The sequence below is a fragment of the Asterias amurensis genome, chromosome 2 (genome assembly GCF_032118995.1).
Source record: "Asterias amurensis chromosome 2, ASM3211899v1".
Taxonomy (NCBI): domain Eukaryota; kingdom Metazoa; phylum Echinodermata; class Asteroidea; order Forcipulatida; family Asteriidae; genus Asterias; species Asterias amurensis.
In genome coordinates, this window is record NC_092649.1 from 19427113 (window position 1) to 19455019 (window position 27907).

General features: G+C 38.7%; 2 protein-coding genes across 5 annotated transcripts in view; one reads left to right on the forward strand and one right to left on the reverse strand.

Annotated features, from left to right (window-relative positions):
• The window catches only part of LOC139952091 (pseudouridylate synthase PUS7L-like), a 52079-nt gene that overhangs the window by 8998 nt on the left and 15174 nt on the right, over positions 1–27907 (reverse strand). The window contains exon 4 of one of the 2 annotated variants that reach the window (XM_071951047.1): positions 5826–5870. The gene's annotated coding sequence lies outside the window, so the exon portion shown is untranslated. Of the gene's footprint in view, positions 1–371; positions 499–5825; positions 5871–27907 lie in introns of those variants that run through there. The other variant, XM_071951055.1, reaches the window with a different exon arrangement.
• Positions 8773–24611, forward strand: LOC139952121 (uncharacterized). Of its 3 annotated transcripts, XM_071951089.1 has the most exons (4): positions 8773–8854; positions 12535–12706; positions 16278–16403; positions 21446–24611. In XM_071951089.1, exons 2-4 carry the CDS (start codon positions 12616–12618, stop codon positions 22609–22611), a joined length of 1383 nt encoding a protein of 460 aa, XP_071807190.1. In that variant the 5' UTR covers positions 8773–8854; positions 12535–12615; the 3' UTR covers positions 22612–24611. The 3 variants fall into 3 exon arrangements, with proteins under 3 accessions (XP_071807190.1, XP_071807207.1, XP_071807199.1); XM_071951106.1 differs by lacking the exon at positions 12535–12706 and having other exon boundaries at positions 8789–8854; XM_071951098.1 differs by lacking the exons at positions 8773–8854; positions 12535–12706 and adding an exon at positions 14117–14311.

Here is a 27907-nt window from a genome sequence, read left to right on the forward strand (position 1 = left end):
CCTATGACTATGTTTTTAAATACTAAAAAAATAAATAGGCCTTCCTCCTTCCTCGTTTGTAACTGACTTTTAAATAAAACTAATCAAGGAAGCATGAGCAAGAGGGTATCTGAATCTAATTAATTAGTTGGCAAAGCTTAAAACATCACACTGCCTTTTTTTGTAGAAAAGACAATGAAGAAGTTTTGAAGTTTAAAATTTGAGGAACACGCAGTCACAAGTCTGGGACTGAAAAACCGAATCGACCCCTCTTAGTTTGAGATGTTGATGGTGTTTTGAAGATTTTAACAAACAGTTTGTTGCTGTTTTCAAATCATATTAACAATAGATACCATCTCTTTAACTACAGACAATTTAGAACAAGAAGTTACCTTCAATTGGAAGCAGTTTCACTAGAAATCAGTGGTCTCTACGATTTGTCTTCAGTTCAGTGCTGACCAGTGCTGCAGCAACCCAAGCAGCGCATGTCAGCGTGCCATTTTTAAAGGTCATGTTGACACTTACCTAAATCAAACAAAAGAGGGCGCTATTCCCACCTACTGTTCAATAATTCCCCTTGCTATCCCCGCAGCAGAAAATGCAGCAAGCTATCCTTATACATAATATTAGTTACATATTGGACATTTAATTTCGTCATCATTCAAACTATTTTGCCTCAAGGTAATCGGAAGACAATAATTTCAAAGCAATTTTTACTATGGAATGGAGAAAAAATAGGGCACACTCACCGACAGTTTTAATTGAAACTGGCTCAGCAGCTGTTCTGCTCACCTAGTTTTGCAATTACTGTCAGATCTCACTCATCAAAATCTAGGTTTTGACGAATTAATAGTCCTTTTAGTCAGAGTGATGAAAGAAATTAGGCCAAAATTAATGCCATTTCCGTGTTTCATTAAAATAAATTACTCTAAAGTTGCATCAGAATCGCGATGAAACGTAAAGACTCACCTTTAAGTGGGTATTTGAGCGGTGTGCTGTTAATGTGTTTGTACACTGGGGTTTGATTGCGAATCAACAATTTATTATACAGCGCGAAAATTACAGTGAAGTCACAGAGTGAAAACCACTCAATTACAGAAAATACCGAAAGATCTACAACATGAGTACAATGAAGAAAAAAAAACAAGTTATTTCACAAAAAGATACGTCTTCAAAATAGACTTAAAGGAACACGTTGCCTTGGATCGGACGAGTTGGTCAAAACAAAAGCGTTTGTAACCGTTTTTTATATAATGCATATGGTTGGAAAGATGTTTTAAAAGTAGAATACAATGATCCACACACGTTTGCCTCGAAATTGCGTGGTTTTCCTTCTACTGAGCGAACTAACACGGTCGGCCATTTATGGGAGTCAAAATTTTGACCCCCATAAATGGCCGACGTGTTAGTCGACGAGGTAAAAGGAAAACCACGCAATTTTGAGGCATGTTTGTGTGGATCATTGTATACTACTTTTGCAACATCTTTCTACACATATACATTTTATAAAAAACGGTTACAAACGCTTTTCAAAGACCAACTCGACCGATCCAAGGCAATGTGTTCCTTTAAAGACACTGGACACTTGATAATTGTCAAAGACTAGTCTTCACAGTTGGTGTATCTCAACATTATGCATAAAATAACAAATCTGTGAAAATTTAAGCTCCATCGGCGTAGTTGCAAGATATTAATGAAAGAATAAAACACCCTTGTCGCACCATGGTCATACGAAGTTGTGTGCTTTCAGATGCTTGATTTCGAGACCTCAAATTCTAAATCTGAGGTTTTGAAATCAAATTCGTGGAAAATTACTTCTCGAAAACTACGTCACTTCAGAGGGAGCTGTTTCTCACAATGTTTTATACTATCGACCTAGCTCTCTCCATTACTCGTAACCAAGAAAGGTTTTATGACAATAATTATTTTTACCAATAGTGTCCACTGCATGCCTTTAAACTGTTCTAGAGAGGAGCTTTCTCATGAGTGAATTCCAGAGTTCATGAGATGCAACCTAAAAGGCCGCCTGTGGCCATAACCTTTGGTGGTGTTTAGGAAAAGGAGTGTGGGAGATTTTGAAGTGGTTGTTGGTGTTGTGGTAATGGTTGATGTTGTTGTTCTTGTTGTTGTTCCTGCTGGCTGTTGCAACGAATTGTAGTCTCACTAATTATAAATTCATAAAACCGTTCAGAATATAGCACATAAGTTTTTTGTTTCATTTTTTTTTCATAACTTCAGAATGGATCAACTTTGAATCCAGGAAACTTTGTAATTACACTAATTACATGATCTGTTCTTAGTTACATTTTCACTTTGATCCAGACTTTAAAGCAATGAGCACATCGAAGCCTAATATCATTATTAGTAAGTTAGCTTTCCCTCCAAATCATTGGACGATATCTCTTTTTTTGGAAAACCATTTTATATTAAAACAAAAATTTATCCAAGACTCTCTCGAAACTACTCCCCGCAATGATTCTTCTTGATTGAACTGATAGCTGAGTTTGTCTCAATTATTTTATCATATTTTTTTTTCTCAGAGGGAATTTACTTCCCATCTACATTAACGTCATTATCATCACTCCAAACAGTAAATCACAGATCAGTATTATGCTGTCTGTATTAACGTGACTTCACCCACTCACCACCAAAACCATTAAAGGCGCTAGACACTATTGGTAATTACTATAAAAAAATACTTGGTAACGAGCAATGGAGCGCTGTTGGTACAGTATAAAACATTGTGTAGTTTTTGAGAAAGAGGTAATTTCTCACTCTTTTTATCAGCTGAAGCCTCTTACAATATCTGACAGCACACAGAGTTGTGTAACATGGGTGTTTTTCTTTCATTATTCTCTGCAACTTCAATGACCAATGAGTCTGAATTTTCACAGATTTGTATTAGTATGCTTCGTTTGGGATACACCAATTGAGAATACTGGTCTACAGGTGTCCAGTGCCTTTAAAGACACTGGACACTAATGGTAATTATCAAAGACTAGTCTTCACAGTTGGCGTATCTCAACATATGCGTAAAATAACAAACCTGTAAAAATTTGAGCTTAATTGGGCGTCGAAGTTGCGAGATAATAATGAAAGAAAAACACCCTTCACACGAAGTTGTGTGCGTTTAGATGGGTGATTTCGAGACCTCAAATTCTAAATCTGAGGTCTCGAAATCAAATTCGTGGAAAATTACTTCTTTCTCGAAAACTATGTCACTTCAGAGGGAGCCAATGCTCACAATGTTTTATACTATCAACCTCTCCCCATTACTCGTCACCAAGTAAGGTTTTATGTTAATAATTATTTTGAGTAATAACCAATAGTGTCCACTGCCTTTAAGCTGCCTCGTTGACACCCACTCATAACCAAAAACCATTAAAACATGACGACCATTGACACATTTCGAAGCAATTTACATGCAATAAGTTCCGGGCCAAGCTCCAAGATGGACAGGCATTCACGTTTTAATTACCCCTACCCCCTCCCCCGATTAGAAATAATTCGTTGGTTGGTTGGTTTCTTTATTTATATTCCACTCAAGTTAAATTAGCATGTCATAATGTTAAGCGGATGACATTTACAATCCTCGTACATGTACATTCTTGACAAACTTAAACATCAACAGATTTAAAGGCAGTGGACACTATTGGTAATTGTCAAAGACTAGCCTTCACAGTTGGTGTATCTAATAACATATACATAAAATAACAAACCTGTGAAAATTTGTGCTCAATCAGTCATCGAACTTGCGAGATAATAATGAAAGATAAAACACCCTTGTCACACGAAGTTGTGTGCGTTTAGATGGTTGATTTCGAGACCTCAAGTTCTAAATCTGAGGTCTCGAAATCAAATTCATGGAAAATTACTTCTTTCTGGAAAACTATGGCACTTCAGATGGAGCCGTTTCTCACAATCTTTTATACTGCCAACCTCTCCCCATTACTCGTTACCAAGTAAGGTGTTATGCTAATAAATATTTTGAGTAATTACCAATAGTGTCCACTGCCTTTAAGCTGCCTCGTTGACACCCACTCATAACCAAAACCCATTAAAACATGACGACCATTGACACATTCTCGAAGCAATTTACATGCAATAAGTTCCGGGCCAAGCTCCAAGATAGACAGGCATTCACGTTTTACGTAGCAAAAAGCTACCATGTTGATCTTTAAACCATACAGCTTTATAAAAAATTTAAAATAAATTAAAAAAAACATGTTCATATCCTTTGTGACAGATGTAAAGGTCATTGCTTACAAGAGAAACAACAACTAACAAAAAACTACATTCAAGACCTTGCAAAAATCACATCCTATACAAGAGGAAAATGAAATTGTTCTGAGAATTTTAAGAATGGTAAATGAAGCGAGGGGAAACCGGTGTCCGCACTAAGTGTGAACTTTGTTGGCTGCGGGCAAAAAGAGCTCTAGAAAGTAATTTTTCTCGGATAAAAAAAAAAACGGGAAACCTTTTATTACTGATAACTTCTCGTACGTAAGCGACTCTGTGCTTCGGCATTGTCACTTTGTAGCTCGGCTTCCCTGCCTCGTCGCATCAGCCCAGTCGCTGGCGCAAACGTCGCCATGGCAACGCATCTGGATGCGTCATTTTACGCCAGTGCACGGCATCGGGGACGTGTATTGTCGTGAGATCTTCTCACGATTAGTGGAATTGGATATCGGCGATTATAAAAGCTCTGTTATGAGGCTGTTCTTCAGTGGTGGGCGAGACACTGCCACAGTGTGTAAGAGTAAAAAAAAAAAAAAACCTTCTTCATCCTTTAGGACGAATTGACGGCTAGTTCTTTTTTCTTCTTCACCTGAAAGGTATATATGCTTCTACCCCCGGGTTCGCCCCTTGAAGAAGGATGAAAAGCAATTTAATTGATAATGTCACCAGAGAATAATAGTATGAAATAGATAGTACCGCTGGGTGAAGACAAAACCGAATAATGTGTCGTTGCGCAAACCTGAACTTTTCTTCACACTGGTTCAAGTTCAGGGAAATGTTGTTACTTTATCATTCAACATAAGAAAGTGATATTCACACCACAGCAGTTTAACTGGGGTCCCTTGCTCAATTTAAACATGGGTGTAAAATGCAGCAATGTTTGACAAGATTTTGCAAGAGAACTTGGACAGTGGAAACAATGTTGTCCTTTCACACGATAGGTACATTTTGTAACTTTTTACAACCACGTTACAATTTACCCTTGCTAAATTGCTCTCGTGTGAAAGGGGCTAAAGAGTGGTCAAACTGGGCCTCCATGGGGCTGGTAATAACCGCGATTGTTGGAACATGCTTTAAAGGCCCTGGACACCATTGGTAAAAGACCGGTATTCTCATGTGTACTATCCCATAACATTGTGCATATAAAAACTCTGAACATTTCGACTCAATTGGACATTGAAGTTGCAAGAGAGAAATGACAGAAAAACACCCTTGTTGAACAATAGTGTGTGTGCTTTCAGATGCTCTAACGGGCTCAGGCCCGAGGTCTGTTAATATTTGATTGAGAATTTACATCTGTCTCCAAAACTACGACACCTCAGAGGGAGCCGTTTCTCACAACGTGTTATGCTATCAACAGCTCTCCATGCTCGTTACCAAGTAAGTTTTTATGCCGACAGTTACTTTGGAAATACCAAGTAGTGTCCGGTGCCTTTAAAGATTATTTTAGATATTTTATTTTTGAACACTGTCAATTCTCATTGAAACATCACCACCAACAACAACAACGACAACAACAACAACAAAAACAACAACCCTCAAACCAACCCCTTGCTGAATAGAATTATCTGACAGATTCAATCTATCAAATAAAGAAACATGTTTACCTTCGATGATGCTGAAGCGATTCTTATCATCTCACAGTATGATCTCTGAAAGAAAAGTGATAAATATTGATTTGTTTTTAGAAGTTGAATAAAGGGTTCAGTTCAAATAAAAAAATCAGAAAATATTACTGTAGTATATACGAAAGTGTAAGGCCGCCAGGGCAGGGCTAGCCTTTCACCGTGCCTTGCCACAAGCTTTCTAAACTCCTTTCTAGAAAGCAAACAAGGAGTTACAATTAATTTGTCCTCAAAATTAAAATGGCAGAGAAATTCTGAACCATGTGCTGCTGTTCTTACTATATGCATCTTCGAACATGTGAAATCAACAAGGCTGGCAAAATATGCCCGGTTCCTCAAAGAGCATGGGTGCAACGATGTTCCTAACACTATGAACCAAACCGAAATCTGGGGCAGAATTAGTCTGGTTTCCTTTCGTACATTGAAAGGTAGCATTAGTTAATGTTGTCTGATACACACACAAAAACATAACAAAAGACCAATAATGGCGTTTGTCAACGTGCGCATGTGCGAACGTAATTAGCATGTCTCACGGGGAAGGGGTGATTGGCCAACTCGCGCACCGCGCGTACAAATCTGCACATCCAATTGTTTCCCCATGCTACTTTTATAAAATGGTGCTTGATTTACGTCAAAACTTAAAGGTCACCCCGTGCAGATGCAGGTTTTCCAACAACATTGTGCAAAGAAAAAGATAAAAATAATAAAACTGTCAAATTTATGTTTTCAAAACTGTTGGCGAAATTAGTTTATCAGAAATGGTTTCAAAGGTTTCTGCATCCTGTGTAATGCTTCGAGAAAAAAGGCAATCGCGTGCGCACATCTCTACACAAAAAATTGTTTTGGTGAAGCGTTTTTTTCAAAACTAATTTTAATTATTTAATTATTTTGAGTATGTTACCAATAGTGTACAGATTGTTGTCTCATTTTGTTTGCTTGCTTATGAAGCAACAACCCCCTTCCCAAGTACAAACACACAGCGTTAAAGACACTGGACACCTTTAGTAATGAAAGAAAAAACACCCCTGCTGCACAAATTCGTGTGCTTCAGGCCCAGTGACATCTTTAAAATATTTGAGTGAGCAATTACCTCTTGCTAAAAAACTACGTTACTTGAGAGGGAGCTGTTACCAACAGCTTTCCATTGTTCGTTACCAAGCAAAGTTTTTAAAGACAGTGGACACTATTGGTAATTGTCAAAGACTAGCCTTCACAGTTGGTGTATCTCAACATATGCATAAAATAACACACCTGTGAAAATTTGAGCTCAATCGGTCATCAAAGTTGCGAGATAATAATGAAAGAAAAAAACACCCTTGTCTCACGAAGTTGTGTGCGTTTAGATGGTTGATTTCGAGACCTCAAGTTCTAAATCTGAGGTCTCGAAATCAAATTCGTGGAAAATTACTTCTTTCTGTAAAACTATGGCACTTCAGAGGGAGCCGTTTCTCACAATGTTTTATACCATCAACCTCTCCCCATTACTCGTCCCCAAGAAAGGTTTTATGCTTATAACTATTGTAATTACCAATAGTGTCCACTGCCTTTAAGCTAACAAATTATTATTTTGAGTAGTTAACGTGTCCAGTGCCTTTAAAATACAGAGCTAGTCTATTACGTTTTTGACTACAATCTTAACATCTTTTCAATTCAGCTACAGTGGACACTATTGTTAATTACTCAAAATAAGTATTAGCATGAAACCTTACTCGGTAACGAGTTATAAAACATTGTGAGAAATGGCTCCCTCTGAATTAGTGTAGTTTTCGAGAAAGAGGTAATTTTCAAAAAATTTGATTTCGAGACCTCAGATTAAGAACTTGAGGTCTCAAAATCAAGCATCTGAAAGCACACAACTTCGTGTGACTGAGTGTTTTTCTTTCATTATTATCTCGCAACTTCGAAGACCGATTGAGTTCAAATTTTCACAGGTTTGTTATTTTGTACATGTTGAGATACAGCACGTGGGAAGACTGGTCTTTGACAATTACCGATAGTGTCCAGCGTCTTCAAAAGACAGAGCTTGTGTTTTTGACCACTAATCTTTACAAGCAGTTCTGCGTTAGCTGCTTAACGAACGAAACTCAGGTGTGCAGAGCATCAAAAAAATGAAAACCTACGTAATTATTAGCAGCAAGGTCCCTACCTACGTGCTAGCGGACAATTAGCTCACTAAATGCACGGGATTGCAAATCCATTTTGTGTCCATTTTCAGCCATTCTACTTGGAGATATTTCCGCTTTCTGGTGAAATCTAGACAATAATTTCCCCCAATCGACGTCAAAGGCTTGTCCAGGATTAGTTCCGACGAGTCCGGAGGGGGGACCCTTTCTCTACAAACTCCCAGAGCAGAATCCAGAAAAAGAAAAGAAAAAAAGGAAGCGAAAAAAATAAATCCCCGCACGATGTTCAAGATCCCAATATCCAGTTTTGCGCAAATGAAAGTAGACTCGCTAACAGTCCGTGCAGTGTAGGCCCCATACTGTTTTCAATGTGTAGAATTTAAAACATTTCTAAGCACAATTTGAATTGATGGTATCATTAATAACAGAACACTTTTACATTTGGTTAATTATGGCAGTTTTCAAAACGTGCATTTGTGTTATAATCATTACAACTGATTGTAGAACAACATACGCTAATCGACTGACACAAGTTTAAAACCTCTGCTCAAGAGAAGCTTTAAGGTCGAGTCCCCTGTGCGCATCCTCTTGACACACGCACGGCGACGGCCACGGGCACCAGTCTCTGCAGCGTCTCCACGCTCACGAGCTCTCCAGCGAGCTCTGACGTCACCATCTACGCACGATGATGGCCGATCTATTTATAGGGTGTTTCCCCGAACGCACTTCCGGTTTCGGAGCGAGTTTACTCGTCGATTGTCATGCGACCATCAAACTGTGACGCTGTGTGTGTCAACTGCATTAGTTAAATCATCGCAGGACTGTACGGACGTGGAAAGTATTACTACTGCACTACAACGTGGTGGTATTTTATACTCAACAAAACCGGTGAGTCACATTTTTGTACATGGAATTTCTGCTCAATTTTTCTTAGCCTGTTCAGATTTCAGAAATTGCATCCGCGATATTAGACGGAGAATATTGAAAGTTTTCATTCCAACCTGATTTGTGGTTGTGCCATTACGACTCGGGGTTGAAGGATTGGTTGTGGAACAAACACATGGTACTATATAATTATTTAAATATTAAAATTAGCCCACCGTTATATACACAATTTTCATAGAGCTAGAACTAATACAACTGGTCTTTTACGAAGAAAAAATGTTTTGTGAACTTTTTTTTTCCAGAATAATTATAACAATTCATCAGCAGGATGTTGTCTGGATACCCAGGGTTTTATTTACTTTGTTGCATTTTTATCAACGAGGAAATTCAACAAAGTATCGCATGATTGTTGGCAAACACTCAGGTTTCTATTCAATGGTCACGGCATCGGGAACAAAAATTACCTCATTTATATTTTATATCAACTTTTGCAAAAAGCTCAATGCTTGTTCGTTTATGGGGGAGGGGTGGTAGGAAACTTAGAAGTTGTGATGGTCAATTGTTATACTTTGAGCATCTTATGCCTAGGGAAAAAGAAACAAAGGGCTATTGTGTTTAGCAGAATGAAGAAGGGTAGGCCTATATAGAGGGGGGGGGGGGTGGTAAGGCGATAATCAAACAAGGAAGTAAAACCTGCATTAAAAAACACACATACTCTAAATCCATTTGACTTGAGTAAGCATTACAGGAAGCTTATGATTATTAATTTAGTGAATTAATAATCAGATATACGCATGTACATTGCAATCTTATCATCTGTGAACACACGTGTATAATTCGGCAAGGTCTCAAGCACCCCCCCCCCCCCCCCCTCCAATAACCAGCCCCAGCGGAATAGACGGGCCCGTATCTCACGAACAGGTGGCCTAATCTACGATTCCCATTGATTTCATTTTTATACCGCGCCGTGCGCGGCGAGCCCCGGACGCGCATGCAGCCCGGACATCCGGGTTTGATTTTTGGAAGGCCCCTCCCCCCCCGTTTTTTTTTTTGACACCCATTTTACATTGCCTCCAAGCTCCGATTACCTCTCACCTGACCCACAACTAGGCTAAATAATGCCGCCTTTCTCAGAAATCAATCCTTTCTATTCTACCTCTTGGTTTATCGGTATTACTTGATGAGTTCAACAAGCGGATGTCAGGTTGTCCAACAAAACAATCATGTTCAGTCAATAATGTTCAGTGATAAAAGTTTTAGAAATACTGCAGAAATATTTCAAAACTGGTGAGTGAAATGTATTTCAGGCAATTTATCGCAGAAACAAATTCCATTTCCTTTACAAATTAATTTATGACACAATAACAATTATTAAAGAAAAATGTCAATAATGGTGAATGTATTTCAGGCAATTGTCATGTTCATTGTTTACCAATACTTGATACAAAACATAGCTACCGCAGTAAAGCACTCTCATTAATTTTACAATTTAATTTATGACGCAATCTTTCTTTGAAATGGATCACCTTTGGAATAATATTGAAACAAAAGGCAGTTCAGATATAATACCAGTACAAAATCGAGTTCCAAAAGGACAATAGGCGGCAATTCAAATAACAAAAGACAAATCTAGAGGTAGCCCTATACCCCGCCAGTAAACTAAAATTGTGACTAGCCTGGCCTCCATACGTCATGTGCAGTTTTAATTGAAAAAACATGCCGTCGGAATGAATCAAGCAAATATTAAATAAATAAAAAAGCTCTTGAGTTAAGTATTATTGCTTGCACTTTCCATCAGTTCCACATACTGTTTTCCACCTGTGTGTGGGTGGGTGTGTGTGTGCTTTTCACAACGTGGGTATAATGATCAGCTTAATTGATGACTTCAAAGGGTCGGTTTATGTTTAGATAACGAGTCTGAAAATTAATGGCAAAACAAAACTTACTTGGTAAGAAGTACAGCAGCTTTGGATAGTATAATGCATTTTGAGAAACTTTTCACTTCGAAGTACTGTGGTTATGGAAAAAGATATCACTTTTTATCCTCCAAAATATGAATCTGAAAAGCGTTACTGCAGTAACGCTTCTCAAATAGTGTACTCCAGTTAAGCAGGTTGTTCTTCCATGCGTATAGACATAATCGCTCCAGATTTGGTGCAATGCAAAACAAACCATATGAAATGGTTGCAGTACTTTTACTTAGAGGTAGGTAGCCTTAAAAAGAGTGATGGTCTTATAATTCAAAGTTTTCAAAAGATTTAGTATGACTTATCATCAAATAAACCTTGCTAGTTAGTTCTTCCCATGTATTACTTTATCATATATATGAATTTAATAACTACACCTGGGTTATAAGTCGCACCGGTGGTTGTGAACGCCCATCAAATTTTCCCACCTAAAACCGACTACGTTCGTTCGCACAAGTTTTAAGTGAAGCTCAACGTCTTTTAGTGCATGCCCTCAAAGTTATACTTGCAGCATGTCATATCAAGTTAATACAAGTCATGCACATTTTATAATAGTGACATTTTGACGTTTATTATACCGTCAGATGATTGAAATCTTGCATTGTTCTTCGCAAGAGTCGCCGACAGATTAATTGAACGTCCCTTTTCGGAGCCCTTAAAGACACTTACCATTGGTAATTGCCAAAGACCAGTATTCTTGTATTTCTTGTGTGTCCCACCATGCATAAAATAACAAATAATGTGAAAAATGTTGACTCAATTGGTCATCGAAGTTGCAAGAGAATAATGACCCCCCAAAAACACCCTTGTTGCACAATTAAATTTGTGTGCTTTCGGATGCCGAATAAAATGCTTCAGATCTGAAGTCTACCTGTATACCTCTTTCTCAAAAACTATACCGTTACTTCTTCAGAGGGACCCGCTATTCACCATGTGCCATACGACCAACAGCTCTCCTTTGCTGGTTACCAAAGTAATGTTTTAATACGTGCAATTATTTTGAGTAATCACCAATAGCATCCGAGGCCTTTAATTTGCAAAATAAAAACATCAAAAACATGATCCAACTTCCCGTCGGAACCCACGTCTTTGCATTGAAAATGGTTTCCGCTCTTGGAACGCACAAAAGAAACTGCATTCGTCCTAGGGTTTAACAAAAATGGCATCCGGAGCCTTCAAAAACAACAATTAGGGAGCATGCGTGGAGATGCCATCATTATGACGTCATAAGACACCATCACTGGCCTGGCGTAATGTTAATAATGGTTGCGGATTTGTTGCGGATTTTATAATGAATATAGGGTTTCTGTATCCAGAGACTTAAGGACTCGAGCTTTTGCCGATCGTCATTTAGTACTGGTCGGGGTTTTGCGATGACGGAAGTATAGAAGACGGAGCGGTCATCCACATTTTAAGACTTTCATAAGCAATCATTTTGATATTTCGTTTTTGAACTAACCGACAAAAGCAAAAAAAAATAAAAAGGTATTCTGAATTTGATAACCTGCTTAGTGCTTATTAAAAATGAATTTCTGTTTTGAAGATTTCAGTTTGACGTAGAAGCACAAAGTGTGCTTAGGATTTTCTGCGACGGACAATTTTTTATTCGCGTAACTCAATTCTTCAGTCATCTTTTAAACTGTCTTCGGTACATCGAGTGTCAGCATTTAAAACTTCACAACCTGAATTTGTTTTGTTGTTTTTTCTTCTCGCCAGACATTATTGAAATCGGCTGCCCGTTTGCGACTTGAGGCCCGCTTGCGAACCGAACTCGGGCGTCTTGGTGATCTGACCGTCATGTTAACCAGCCACAATCGGGCCCCGTCACCCACCGCTCCCATCTCGAGTAACATGGAGCACCCACTGGCGAAATCGCACAAAAAAGAAGGTAATTTTTGATTTGGTTTTCATTCCTTGACATGAGGCTAGTCAAACAAATTTACCCTTTAAATTTAATAGTGGGTTCGATATTTTGCTGGAGCTATTCGGCAGAACTGTTTTGTCAAAATGTTTTCCTTGTTTTCGTTTTACATTATTTTCGTTCAATTTTTGTAAAATCTACCACAAGAAAAAATAACAACAATTGGGCACAATATTGAGGTAAACTTAAAGGCACTGCACTGGACACACCGATAGTCCTAAAAAATAATTGTTAGTACAGAAACTTACTTGGTGACGGGCAACTGATAGTATAAAACATTGTGAGAAACGGCTCCGTCTGAAGTAACGTAGCTTTTGAGGAAGGGGTACTTTCTCACTCATAAAATAAAATATTTTAGCTAAAGCCTTTTATATGCACCTGAAAGCACACAATGCAACAAGGGTGTTTTTTTCTTTCTTTCATTTTTCTCTTGCAAATTCGATGACCTATTGAGCCCAAATTTTCACAGGTTTGTTATTTTATGCATGTTGGAATACACCAAGTGAGAATACTGGTCTTTGACAATTACCAAAGGTGTCAAGTGCCCTTATTTCCACAAACCCCTTGATGGACTTCCGGTATACATTAATTCACCAACAATGGCGCCGTTTTGCGGTTAACACAAAGCAGTGTGATATTAAGTGGCCCGACTCCAATCAAAATGTGACTCGACACAAAACAAAATGTCCGACAACCTGTTTCCGGAAATTGAACTCAGAATTCTATAATTTTTGAAAATTCTCCCGAATTGTTTAACTTTTGGAATGATTGAAATGCAAGAAAGGAATGTGCTTAGTTTGGATTTGTACTTTTGCCTTTTAGCCATTTCATGTGCCGACATTCATCAAATTTAAGCATTTTTGACCGGCATTTTAGACTGGCGAAACCCCAAATTTTCCGGCGTTATTTAACTGTTAGGATTATTGAAATGCAATTAAGGAATGTGCTGAGTTTTAATTGTTCTTTAACGTAGCCATTTCTTGTGCCGAAGTTCATCAATTTGAGCATTCATTTGTGACTGGCGAGACCCCAAATTTTCCAGAGTTATTCAACTGTTGGAATGATTGTTGCAATCAAGGAATGTGCTGAGTTTAAATTATTCTTTAACTTTGCCATTTCTTGTGCCGAAGTTCATCTTATTTAACTGGCGATATCCCTTAGACAGTGTGGGTTGTTTATGTCAACAATACACTGTGTACATACACACACCCGACTTAAGCCAAATTTGGTGTTTCGGTTTGTTTTGTATGGGGTTGCCCCATTGCAATTGTTGTGTCGCGGACGTGTACAGTCGTTCGGGGAAACTCTCTATAATACATTCCAGAGATTATGACATCATCAAAGAATGGGTGTCACAACAGGGTCAAGGACTACCCCTAGGGGTATGTATTCGGGTTTTTCTACGGTCCCCTTGTGACTGATTGCATGCCATACGGATTGGGTCACTAGGTGGTTTTCTAGTACAACGGGCGCAGGCGCCGACGGTGCATACTTTCATGTTTGAAAATGTTGTTTTTTGACTAATCGACCAAGCACGCAGGGCGTTGCGAAATTCCTGGCACCAATCTTCAGGTGAGTTTGGTAATATGTCTACCTCCATGGTAACACAAATTCGCCTTTTCTAACCATTATGGTTTCTATTGTAAACCATGATGTTGTGTTTGCCAATGTTGTGCTATTTTGATTTGGTGAAATATGTTTGTGCGTATATACCCATGGACTCTGGAGGTATATTATAACCATAGAGGAAGGACAGAGTTCGTCTATGTTATAACTGTGTATGAGAGCAGGCAGGTTTACAAACCAAACAGTGCACTTTTGTGTCCACCGACTCAGCAAGGCTAACGGTACCTTCCTGAGGCATGTTTGATGAGCTAATTGGTGGACAGGTGTTACATTATGTATCGTTAGGGTTTGTCATTAGTCAGTGACTGACCAGCAAGACAAATCTAGCATCATTTCTTCGACCCGAACCGAACTAGCCTGTCGTCGGGCCATAGAGTCCTTTAAGGTCGGACCACTTGGAATGAATTTTGACTGGTCTTCTGGGGTTTTTAACTGGCAATTGGTCATGGCCAGCGGACCACTGTTAAAGGAACACGTTGCCTTGGATCGGTCGAGTTGGGTGTTTGAAAAGCGTCTGTAACCGCTTATTATGAAATGCATATGGGTAGAAAGATGTTGTAGAACACAATGATCAACACAACATGCCTCGAAATTGCACGGTTTTCACTTTCCCTCGTCAACTACAAGGACGGCCATTTATGGGAGTCAAATTGTTGACTGCCATTAGTAAATGGCCGACCGTGTTAGTTCGCAAAGTAACAGGAAAACCACACAATATCGAAGCAAATTAGTGTGGATCATTTTATTCTACTTTTTAAAACATCTTTCTAACCATATGCGTTTTATAACAAACGGTTACAAACGCTTTTTATAGACCAACTCGTCCGAGGCAATGTGTCCCTTTAAGAAAGAACGATGCATGTTGTTATGATGTATATTATTCATGACACTTTTGATTATTTGTTTGGACTGCCTTTGGAATATTACGCTGCACGCAGTATTCTGTCAGAGCCATCCAAGCAGGGATTGTATGTACCCCTTTCACATGAGAGCAATTTAGCAAAGGTCCCTTGCTTAATTGTAGCAAGGTTGTCACTATGATGTACTTCGTGTGAAAAGACAAGGATGAGATTTGACGTATGTTGAAATTCGTGAAATTATTGTTGGGTTTCCCCTTATTCTAGGTCCGGAACATCCCGGATGTTACAATTCAGGAGATTTAAATAAAAGACGCCGTGAAGTACAATTTATGAGGTTTATGGACTATGTGATCTCCATAAGTTCACGGACTATTTCCCCGTTGCTTTACTTCTTTCAAAAAAATTGGAGGGGATGTTTTGAGAAAATCAGGAAATCAGGAATAATCATGCCATCCAATAAATCACATGCTTGTTTATCAGCGAAACACGGCCTAAGCTCATGTTGTTCCTTTTAACTTGTCCACATTTTCAACGCTCGTGCTAACGTAAACAATTATGTTTTTTTTTTACTACTACTTAATCTATCGAAACTATACACAATGCCGCCCAACCTTTAACCAACATCGCCTCAAAATATTAAAATAAATGCTGATATCTCTACTATACACAGCGGACTTCCTGTTCTGAACACGTTTTCGTTTCAGGATGAGACTTGAAAATGAAGTAAAAGTAGAATACTGCCTATAAAGCTATAGAGAGATATTATTATCATACTATATCAGTTCACAATAACCAGGCACTCGGTGCCACTAGCTTCCCGCACGTCAAAGTTTAGGCGGGATCTCTTGTTTCCTTGTAAAAAGGTCCTTGCAACGGGGAAGTTGTAGCATAATTACATTTAGCCCGGGGCGAGCCACTCGCACTTAAAGTTTGTTCTCCCGGCTCTCATGTGTGGTTTTCTCTTGGGTGGTGAGTTTTCTATTTATTGATAAGAGACTATTAAAGTCTTATTTTTTTGACGATGTATACTTGTTTTACGCTGGTTCCTTTAGAGAAAACGGGCCCTGGGCGTGTACCAACCCCAACAATGGTGAAAACGGAGTACCAGGCCGACCAACCAATGGACTTACAAAACACAGTTCAAACAACGCACGCGGTAGCAACGGGGAAACTAAAAGGTAAGCAGTGCTCTGATTAATCATGGAGGTAGAAACCCCCATGGATTAATCAGAAGGAAAACAAATATATTATAAAAATTATGCTAGTTATGTTTGTCTTTTGTCTGGGCAATCTCCTATATGAGTTATACATTGTTAGAACAAATAACTTATCGCAAAAGCTGTGTGTGAGTAATTCGTGTAGTCAACCATATTAGCTAACATTTAAAGGAACACGTTGCCTTGGATCGGGCGAGTTGGTCAAAACAAAAGCGTTTGTAACCGTTTTTTATATAATGTAAATGGTTGGAAAGATGTTGTAAAAGTAGAATACAATGATCCACACAAGTTTTCTTCGAAATTGCGTTGTTTTCCTTCTACTGTGCGAACTAACACGGTCGGCCATTTATGGGAGTCAAAATTTTGACCCCCATAAATGGCCGACGTGCTAGTCGACGAGGTAAAAGGAAAACCACTCAATTTCGAGGCATGTTTGTGTGGATCTTTGTATTCTACTTTTACAACATCTTTCAACCCATATGCATTTTATAAAAAACGGTTACAAACGCTTTTCAAAGACCAACTCGACCGATCCAAGGCAATGTGTTCCTTTAAGTGGCCGAAAGAAAAGGAATAGGCTCCACCACTACACTGTCTTTCAACTAACTACCTTTCTACCTCCATGCTAAAACTAATGCTTTCATTAGGTATAAACAAATTTCATTTGCATGATGATTTGGCTCGTTTATAATGTAACTTACTAAACTTCAATACCAACAGAACGAAACAAATTTGCCTTCTAAAATACTACGCGTAACCCCATATTACGTGTACATAAACTTTATGATAAAAGAAGTGGCATTATTGTACAGAGAAACATTTTAGTTTATTCGTTTGCCCATGGCACTGTTTGTTGTTTACTGTGATATTGGGATTATCATACACGGGGCTTTAGTTTATGCAGATCCGCATAACCCATTCGTATTGCGAAGACACTCCGTTTATTATTAATGGAGAAAGAAACTAGAATGGAGTGATCCAGTATAGGACATCAATGACTATACCAGGGATATAAGTTACTCATTCAAATCCGAGATTCACAGGTGCACCGTCTTTAGGAAAATACCCTCAAGGTTGACGAGTCACTCGGAACAAAAAATGAAAATGATTCCAAGAACAGTTTTTAGAAATACTAAGCAGATTCATTCATTTGTAGAAGGCGTTCATGAAACAGTTATTAGTATAAATCATTTTAGTTAGTTACGTTTTTGAGATCTCGGTTGTTATTTTGCTTGCAATCGATTTCACCAAACTCATCTTAATTTAGGATTAATCCTAGGACTTAGGACGAGTTAGGCCTAAGTTCCGTATTTCCGAAGACGTAGGACACATTGAACCCATCCTAAGTTAGGACGGGTTACTCGTCCTAACTCCAGATAGGATTAATCCTAGCGTTTCGTGAAATCGGCTGCTGGACACATTTGGTAGTTGTCAAAGACCAGTATTCTCACTTGGTGTATCCCAACATATTGTGAAAATTTGGACTCAATATTGGTCATCGAAGTTGCAAGCGAATACTGAAAGGAAAAAACACCTTGTTGATGCCTGAAGTATTTTAATATTTGAGCGAGAAATTATCTCTTTCTCAAAGGAAATCAGCTGGTGATTGTTTTACACTGATTCGAATTGAAAACAATATATTTATGGTTTTGTTTCTTGCTACTTGTCAGGTAACTTTCTGACTCTGACACCAGGAAACAAAAATGTACATGAGGAAAAATCGAACATGCAACAGTTGTTATGTTCTAACTCGTACTCATCATAATGTTAAACGGTTGCATCAATCGGCGGCTGTTTATGCAAATGATTAGCGGGGGGGGGGTGACCAGTTTACAAAACATCACGAGATCACGAGTGGAGCAATCTTCCAAAACCCCAACCCCAAAGCCGGAAGTAAAACTTGACTCATCCAAACTGACCATGACGTCACCGGATGTTCGTTCCGTTTGTGCATTGATTAATCCATATTGTTGGAGAGATAAACATAATTTGGGTACCTGGCACGCGTGGGGGGCTAGGCTCTGGTTATAATATAGAAGCCCCTGGATATGCACCGTCCGGTGGTTTATGTCAGGGCTTCCTGTTCAAAGTCTGCCAATAGCATGAACAGGGTGAATTGGCGCTCATTTAGGGGAAGAAATCAACAGGATTTGAGGGATATTAAAAGCAATGAGGGCTTCCGGTGGTCGGTAGACTTTCCCTTCAAACCCGGATTGCAATCGTTAAATTAGTGTGCAGAAGTTTAAAGACACTATTTGTTATTCCTCAAAATAATTGTTAGCTAATAAAATTACTTGGTAACGAGCAATGGAGAGCTGTTGATAAGATAAAACATTGTGATAAACGGCTCCCTCTGAAGTAAGGTAGTTTTTGAGAAAGATGTAATTTCTCATTCAAATAATAAACTATTTCAGGCCTGAAGCTTTGTAATGAGCATCTGAAAGCACAAAGCAACTGTTTTTGGGGCATCTGAAAGCACACAAATTTGTGCAGCAAGGGTGTTTTTTCGGCCCTTTCTCTCTTACAACTTCGATTTCCAGTTGAGTCCAAATTTTCACGTTTGTTATTTTATGCATATTATGTTGGGATACAGCCAGCCAAGTGAGAAGACATGTCTTTTTGACAATCGTGTCCAGTGGCTTTAAATAAGCGTGCAGCAGTTTAAACAAACATTGCGAAATTGTTTTCGTTGTTTATTCGAGATGAACAAGCGGTATGAGTTGTGGAAGTGAAGTTGCACAATTCACACAAGGAAATAATGTAACATTGGGAATATTTCATGAACAGTTTTGTTTACAGTTCTGAGAAACTGGTGTTTTGCAGACAGTTCGTCAAATATGCACGCTCTGCGCTCATAAACCAGTCTTTGATGATAAACAAAATGCAGCATCCATATACTCTTGGAGCGCTTGTGGGCTTCTTTGTGGGTGTTTCTATACAGTTTTGTTACTTGGTGGATCTTTTTTGATTGATGAATTTCCCCTTCTTTAGAAATGGAATGAAAACTCATGAAATAACTGGGGATTATTGGCCGATTTGTTGAGACGACTTGGGTCAAAGTGTCCTCCTTGGACCACTGCCGAAAAATGGCAAGACGCGACTCAATGTCGAACTTGACTTTTAAGGAGGGGCTCCAAGGTCAAGTTCAGTTTCACGATCCCCTCATTAAACATTAGATAGAGTCCTTTATATGAAAATAGGAACAAGTTCTAAACTCATTTTTACGCCATGAACAAACCTTTGACATTTTCTAGGCACGAACCTTTAAAGACACTGGACACTATTGGTAATTGAGACCAGTCTTCTCACTTGGTGTGCCTCAACATATGCATAAAATAACAAACCTGTGAAAATTTGAGCTCAATTGGTCGTCGAAGTTGCGAGATAATAATGAAAGAAAAAAATACCCTTGTCACACGAAGTTGTGTGGGTTTATATGGTTGGCTTCGAGACCTCAAATTCTAAATCTGAGGTTTCGAAATCAAATTCGTCGAAAAATTTACTTCTTTCTCGAAAACTATGTCACTTCAGAGGGAGCTGTTCCTCACAAAGTTTTATACCATCAACAGCTCCCCAATACTCGTCACCAAGTGAAGTTTTATGCTGTTGATTATTTTGAGTAATTACCAATAGTGTCCACTGCCTTTAATCAGTACAACAGGGACGACAGTCATTGCTAACCAAAAAAGTCTGAAACTGGGATACAAATTCTAAAGTTCGAAATAATGGCATTTCCAACTTTTGGTAAATTAAGGAGTTACAGATTCAAAGGAAGCTTTTACAAACAGTGTCTGCAGCACTAGAGAAGTAGACCAACATACAGGATTTATTTATATATGGAAAAAAGTACCGCCTGATTTTCTTCACTAGGCCGACATGAAACTGAGTCTGAATTCAGATAAAAGACTGTACAACATCATCCTTGTTACAGTCATCTGAAATGCCCGCACCCACCAGTTTAGATTTTTTTAGTTTTTTTTTATTGTCACTTATTTTGAAAAAAAAAAAGAAAAAAAAAAAAAAACATTCATAAATTTCAAAACTCATTGTTTGTACCTGCATATTCTACATTCACGCTTGACTACCGTTACGAATAGATGCATAATATAACAATAAGTACTATTATTGTATTTATGAATAATAATGGTCTTTTGTTCCACACGCCCATTCAGTGCATAAAGAAGTTTGTGTACAAGTGCAGCTTTTGTCCCATACGGCAAATAATTTAAACCTTTCATAATCGACGATAACAGTAAGCCCTTTCTATTCGTATAGGAGACATTTCATTTTGTAATTAGCTATTATTGAAAAGAGTGTTCATATGATACGAAAAAAAACATATGCAAAATGAAAAATGTTGCAGGTAAGCTGTTGGGTGTCTTTTGAAGAACAACGATTCTGATAATTTAGTGTGAGAATTTCGTAGACTTAAGTTTTATACTACAGATACACGTATTTAATGCTTACAACTATTGCAGCAATATCTTGGTGTACAAGCACTATTAACAGAGATGAGACGTTTCAGACTCCAATCTGAATTCAGACTTGTTCAAGTCTGCCTGCTAGACAAAACATGCCGTGTTTTTCTTTACTGATAGTATAGTTTCACAAAGCTCCTGGAATCTACAACACAAGGGGTTTATACCAAAAAGGTGGAAGTGCTATACGATTGAATGCACCCATTATACACAAGTTGATCTGAGTTTAAGACTCAGATCAACTTGTTTTTTTCTCAGAGTTTTTTCTGGTCAGCAGTGACTCTCTCATCCCTGGACTGAACTATTATATTCAGTCAATGTGTCTGCGACAAATATTAAAAACGTAAAGGACTAACAACAAATTGCGTTGTGTAGCTCTGGAGTATATTTGAGTTATTGAATATGAAGATTTTTTGAGTAAGAATTCACGTGATGAACTTTGAGACCCCATTCCTCAGATTTATTTTTCGCATGATGACTAATTCTCTTCCGATTGTTTTTTTTATTTTTTTATAATCTATATAGGTATGGAGGCCAGTGTCACCCTTTGGCAATTTCTGCTCGAACTCCTGATGGACAAGAGCAACCAACATCTCATCACGTGGACTGGGAACGAGGGTGAATTTAAGCTGAATAATGCCGAGGAAGTGGCCCGGATGTGGGGGCTTCGCAAAAACAAAACCAACATGAACTATGACAAGTTGAGCCGCGCCCTGCGCTACTACTACGACAAGAACATCATCAAAAAGGTCATGGGTCAAAAGTTCGTCTACAAGTTTGTCTCCTTCCCCGAGATTGTCAAAACCGAGAATAAGATCCCATTCCGTGTGAAGATGGAAGCGATGGATGGGCCGGCCACAGTGACAACAACAACATCCAGACCCCAGAGTTACCCGGGGATCGAGAACGCCGTCGTCGAGAAACCGAGGAGGAGTCCCGCTGGACATATTGAGCATTATCACCGGGAGTCGCCGAGGTATGTACCGAGCCCTCTGACTCGACCTCCCCAGACTTCGGAGCACGAGACAGCCTCTATAAAGGTGCATCGTGAGGAGTCGTCCCACGAGCATCGGTGGAGCTCTTCACCGACTCCGTTGCGGGTCAGCAGCAGCTCCCACCCGGCCGAGCACGCCAGGTCTGCGAGCCCCAGACGGGCGTTGTCACCCGGTTCCGTGGAAGCTCGACTCTCAGCCGAGCCACGCCTAGTCACCAGTACCGGGCGTCCCTTCACCACCATCTGTACCCCCAGTACATCAACAGTCACAAGCAGTTCGAGCAACAGACCCAGACCGATTCCAATAGCCACCTTGCACACACCCAAAAGTGACTTTTACACCACCACTATGCCCACGAAGATGTCAACATCAAGTCCCTCGTTCCTCACCACGAGTAACGGGCTCACGGTGCCGTGCTACGGCGGGCCGCACACCCCTCTACCCGGCACACCCATTATGGTAGCTAGCCCCCTCTTCGGTCAAGCCGGTACACCCCTGGTACCTCTACACTTCTGGAGTACCCTCAGCCCCCTCGCACTGAGCCCATCCATGAACTCACAAATGAACACATTCCAATTTCCCGCGATAATCAACGGACTAACTGGGGCACCCGTCACAGTGTCGGGCATGATGCCCATCCACACCCCTACCGTGGTATTTTCACCCTCAACAACCAAACCCATTGTTGTACCATAGACCCTCTTTGTAAGGCACTGGACATTAATTATAATTACTAAGAATATTATTACTTGGTAACGAGCAATGGAGAGCTGCTGATTGTATCAAACATTGTGAGGAACGACTCCCTTTGAAGTAACATAGTTTTTGAAAAGGAGTGTCTGAAAGCACACAAAGTTGTGCAACTAGGGTGTATTATTTTCTTGCAAATTTGATGACCAATAATTGAGCCAAAATTTGCAAATACTTATTATTTTATTTTATGCATATGTTGGGATACACCTAGTGAGAATACAGGTCTTAAACAATTACCAATAGTGTCCAGTGTCTTTAACAAAACATAGTTGTATACCAGAGCTTTGCGCCACGTGGTTGGGAACAGGCAAACCAACAGTATAATTTTGTAGAAACCACAAGTTCATTCAGAAGGAAGTTGTGTAAAATATTCCCAATGGTTGTTTCCTTATCAGGGAAGGAAGTGCCCTTTTAAAACCCTGTAAATACGGGCTGTGCCTTTTAGACAGTGATAAACAATTTCTCACGATAGAACTTATGTTCCCACGAACAGGGTCCAATTTTATAACGCTGCTTAAAAGCAGAAAATACTGCTTAAGAAATCCCCTGCTTAGCAATAATGAGCAGGATGCCAGTCTTAAATTGTACATTTGACATGTTACTTTGGCTGGTAATCCTTTTCTAGAATTCTGGTTAGAACAAGTTTGTTTTCCCTAGTCTGTTTTTGTGCTTAACCAGCTTTTTCGATGGACAACACTTTGAATATCAGTGAAAGGAAAACTGATACAAACTCTTGGGTAATATCTTATTGTTCCCCCCCCCCTGAAAAACTTGTGATAGTGATATGCTGGTCCATTCCGGAAAGTTGGTTCCGGTTTTGAAGCGAAACAAAATATCTGATCCCGGATTTCTGAATTGGAGCCGGATTGTATGCAAATATAAAACCGATAATGTTGGCGCGAATTCAGAGGGGAATTTACCACATAGTTTCCCACCTGCTCACATCACGTACCCTGGGATTGGTATACTTTCGTTACTTAAAAAAAAAACATTTTAAGGCAGTGGGCACTGTTGGTAATAACTCAAAACAAGTATTAGCATAAAACCTTACTTGGTAACGAGTAATAAAGAGAGGTTGATGGTATAAAACATTGTGAGAAACGGCTCCATCTGAAGTTATGTAGTTTTCGAGAGAGTAATTTTCCACGAATTTGATTTCGAGACCTCAGAGGGGTCTTGAAAACAAGCATTTGAAAGCACACAATTTCGTGTGACAAGGGTGTTTTTTCTTTCATTATTATCTCACAACTCCGACGACCAATCGAGCTCAAACTTTTACAGGTTTTTTATGCATAATGTTGAGATACACCAATTGAGAAGACTGGTCTTCGACAGTATACCAATAGTGTCATTGGGATACGTTGTTCATGCACTGCCTGATACTTCACGGAGGCAACGAAGGCGGTTGTCTCCATACGAACGCCTTGGGGCCCTTGAAATGCTCCAGTATAGATTTACAATTTCCTCATGAGATGCCCTTTACCGAGGAGAAAATGCCTTCGTGCCCTTTCCCTTTCAAAAACGAAAGGCCTGCATGCATCATCATATATTTTGGGAGAACTTCACATCAAAAACACATTGGTAACCACAACAAAAACGCTATTTCAGTACAAGCATGGTTTGAAATGACTTTATGACTGCGTTCTTATTCAATATTTGAATAATATACAATTTACACGTAAACCTCTTCACGTTGGTTGACGTGTCAACAAGCAAAAATATCTGGCGTGAAATAAGAAATGTAACGAAAACAGAAAGGGAATGAGAACGATGTGGGAGAATGTGAATGGATTTTGAACCAAATCACTTTTAAGCGGATAAACAAGTTAGTGGAACAAGAACTATATAGGTCCACAAAATATTGATAAAAAAATATGTTGTTTGGAAAATCAACAGACAAATGGCAACCTTTGTAACAAAACAAAACAAAACAAAACAAAACAGCTGTTTAATTTGCATTGATGTGCCAAAACACTAAACAGTTTCGTGAGCTCGGACCCTGGTATAACATCTTTCACAACCTCGAACCCAAATCCATTGGAAACTAATTTTTGTACAGTTTACAATATTATTTATTTTCTAAAGTAAAAGATGATGCCTCGTTATTGTAAAGCATATTATAAAAACCAAACTGTTCGAATATTGTGAAGGTTTATGTTAAAAGTCGTCAGTTTCCGTCATGCCATTTGTTCACGTATAATTATGAATCTTATTTTTAGGACCAAAATATGATACAATGTGAAAGAGAAAGTCGTTTGTTTAAGGAGGTGAAAGGTCACTCGGAGTAGTGCCAAAAGTAAAAGTAAAAATGCATAAAAAGTTACCAAATAATGAGTACAAATAATGCTAGCAATTCTTATATGCATCTCAAAAATTGGCCCCACCTCTGATATTGCTACAAGTATTTAAACAATCTTAAGCCCTCACACGTCAACATTTTCTACACCCAGGCGAAGAGAAGACACTATGGTTACGTGCAAAAGCATTCGGTTTAACTCGAACGCCAATGCGCATTGACTGTGGTTGAACAAGAATTACAATTCATTTAGCAATTGATAAAACTCTGCGAGGGTCGAAACGTCAGGCCACTTACTATTTTTCTGCATTAACACCATTATTTTGGTTGGTGAGCAGTTTGCAACCGCTATTTCTAGTTTCGGATTAACATGTTTGTTAGTAAAAACCCAATGAGATAATATTTTCAACCAACATGTCATCTGTTTTTGAACCAAGTAATGTGTGCACTGTGGTGTGAATTTAATGTGGTTGCGGTTGTGCAACCTTTTAAAAAAATTGTGGCACAGTTTTGAAAAGATCAGCGCGTCCTGTTTTGTTTCATCCAATAGATTTCTGCCAATTTACTTCCCCTAAATTATTACACATCACCACACATCTCATGTTAAATTGCGTCATTGTGATGTTATCACGAGCTTCAGTTTCGTTAATCAAGGATACATGTGAACAGGTTTACATTTAAAGTATATTTTAGTGTGAACCCTGTTAAGTTACGAAAGGGTGGCTTGACAAACAAACAAACAAAACCCAAAAGACACGACCACCGAATTGTTAAACTTACACGCACTTGTTATCAAACTTAAATTTTTCGAATACACATTTTTCTAGCCATTGGTTTCAATGTATTTCTTTATTGTTTATGTATTGCTTTCTTCCTTCGAGTTCACTTAATGTCCGGTTTATAAATGGTCCCAACACTTTCCGGGTTCTCCAAGCTAAAGGAAATGAAATTTGAATCTGTCTTATCAATGTGCTTGGTTATTATAAGATCTGTTTGTCCGGGTTTGATTGCTTTCATGTGACTCTGATGGCAAACATTCAAATACAATCTCTTTCGAAAGGGGAAGTTGAAATGTCCATTGCATTTTTTACTGACACACAACACACGCCTCTCTTTTGGTCTCTCTGTAACCGCTGTATAGTCTTATAACTAGTCGGAAAGTTTGAAATTTGACTGTATAGTCTTGTATCAAGTCGGAAAAGTACGAAATTTGACTGAATCTTGTAACAAGTTTGAAAGTTGTTTGAAAGTTGACTGTGGGTTTAAAAGATTGAATGTTTTTCGGGTGTGTGGGGGAGCACATTAAGCCAAGGTTTGCCGCAATTTATACCCCCTCCAAATTGAAGCCCATTCAGGGGCGGAGCTACAACTAGTAGATTTAGTAAAAACTAAATGTATGTTTGCTACGGATACATTTTTATATGTTAACTGTATAAAAGATTATTTTGTGTGTATAAAAAAATGTGTTAAACATGTTTTGTTGTTCACGCAGGTCGTGATATTAATTTTTGTCAGATTTATAAGTTATTTTTTCGTTGTATGGACTCAGATGTCATTGTGTAAAGTAATGTGATTGTTTATTTATGTCGTTTATGTAGGACATTGATAAGAATAAAAAAAATAAAAAAATATGAAGAGTTTCCAGAAACAATTGAGCGAATGACTTTGTGTGCGTGTGATTTCATATTCGCTACATTACGGAGACCGAAAATAAAACAGAAAAGAGATTACAATAGGTCTCCGTATGGGAATTCTAGACAGGGGTTACACCACAAGGAATTTTGTGTACAAACCAATTCTACGCGAGGTTCTTTAACTATAGGGACAAAGAAAGGAACAAAAGATGCCTCCACGGGGATGCAACAAGTGTTTTTAAAAGTGTTTTGGGAGTGATTTAAATCGCAGATTTTCTCTTTTCATAACTGATTTATATTGTACATGAAAAGCTTAAAATAATAAATTGAACATTGGCTTTCAAATCAGACGATGCCGAAAACGGATCATAATTCTCTTTTCTGTTCCAATTTCGTAGCTGCTTTAGCACGAAAAGTAGCTAAGCACAACAAAATTTCGCTTACCAGTATAAGGTTACCAGCCAAACTAACATGTCATAGGTAACCATTTTGTGACTGGTATCGTGCTCATTTCTGCTTAGCAGTTAATTAAGCAATATTTGTCTGCTTATGCAGAAATTATTGCCAACTCTCTGCTAAACAGAAATAAGCAGGATACCAATCACAAATGGTACACGTCAGTTTAGCTGGTAACTTTATTTTGGTAAGCGAAGTATTGATGAGCTTTACCTTCTTCTTGTTGTGCTTAAGCAGTTCTATAAAATTGGGCCCTCTACTTTCGCTTTAACTGCGTACAATCGTCCTTAAGTAAACTTTGACTATTCGAGACAATTTGTGAAGCATATCATGTTCAACAACAACTATTTCGTTACATACAAAAAGTTCCCCAGTGTTTGTTAATACCCTAGAGGATGACCAAAACAGTCGCCAAACAAGGAAGCTGTGTGTTTACATCTCTAAAAAAAATACATAAAAAAACTCGTCGCTAAAATGACTCGCACGTCACAAACTTTCCTCGCAGGAATTGGCTTCTTGATTTTAATCTTGGGATTGTGAATTTGTTTTGTTTTTGAGCAAACATTGCAGCAGAAAAATGAAAAAATATCAGTGGAAAAACAATCTCCGGGAAAGGCGTTTCTGAGCGGTTATACCTCTTGCCCTTTGAAGGGGTAGATTTCTAAGTTCACACGGCGGCCCATCATGACTAAGAAGAAGGAGACGCATTTTAAACACTTTAAGTATAGTATCTAACCGGACGCCGTGTACAGTGACTCACACAAGTCTCTCTACCTATTTACAAGTAGACGACACCATAATCGAAAGTATTAACTTCTATTCATAGAATGGTGTCTTGGCCTAAATTAGTCGA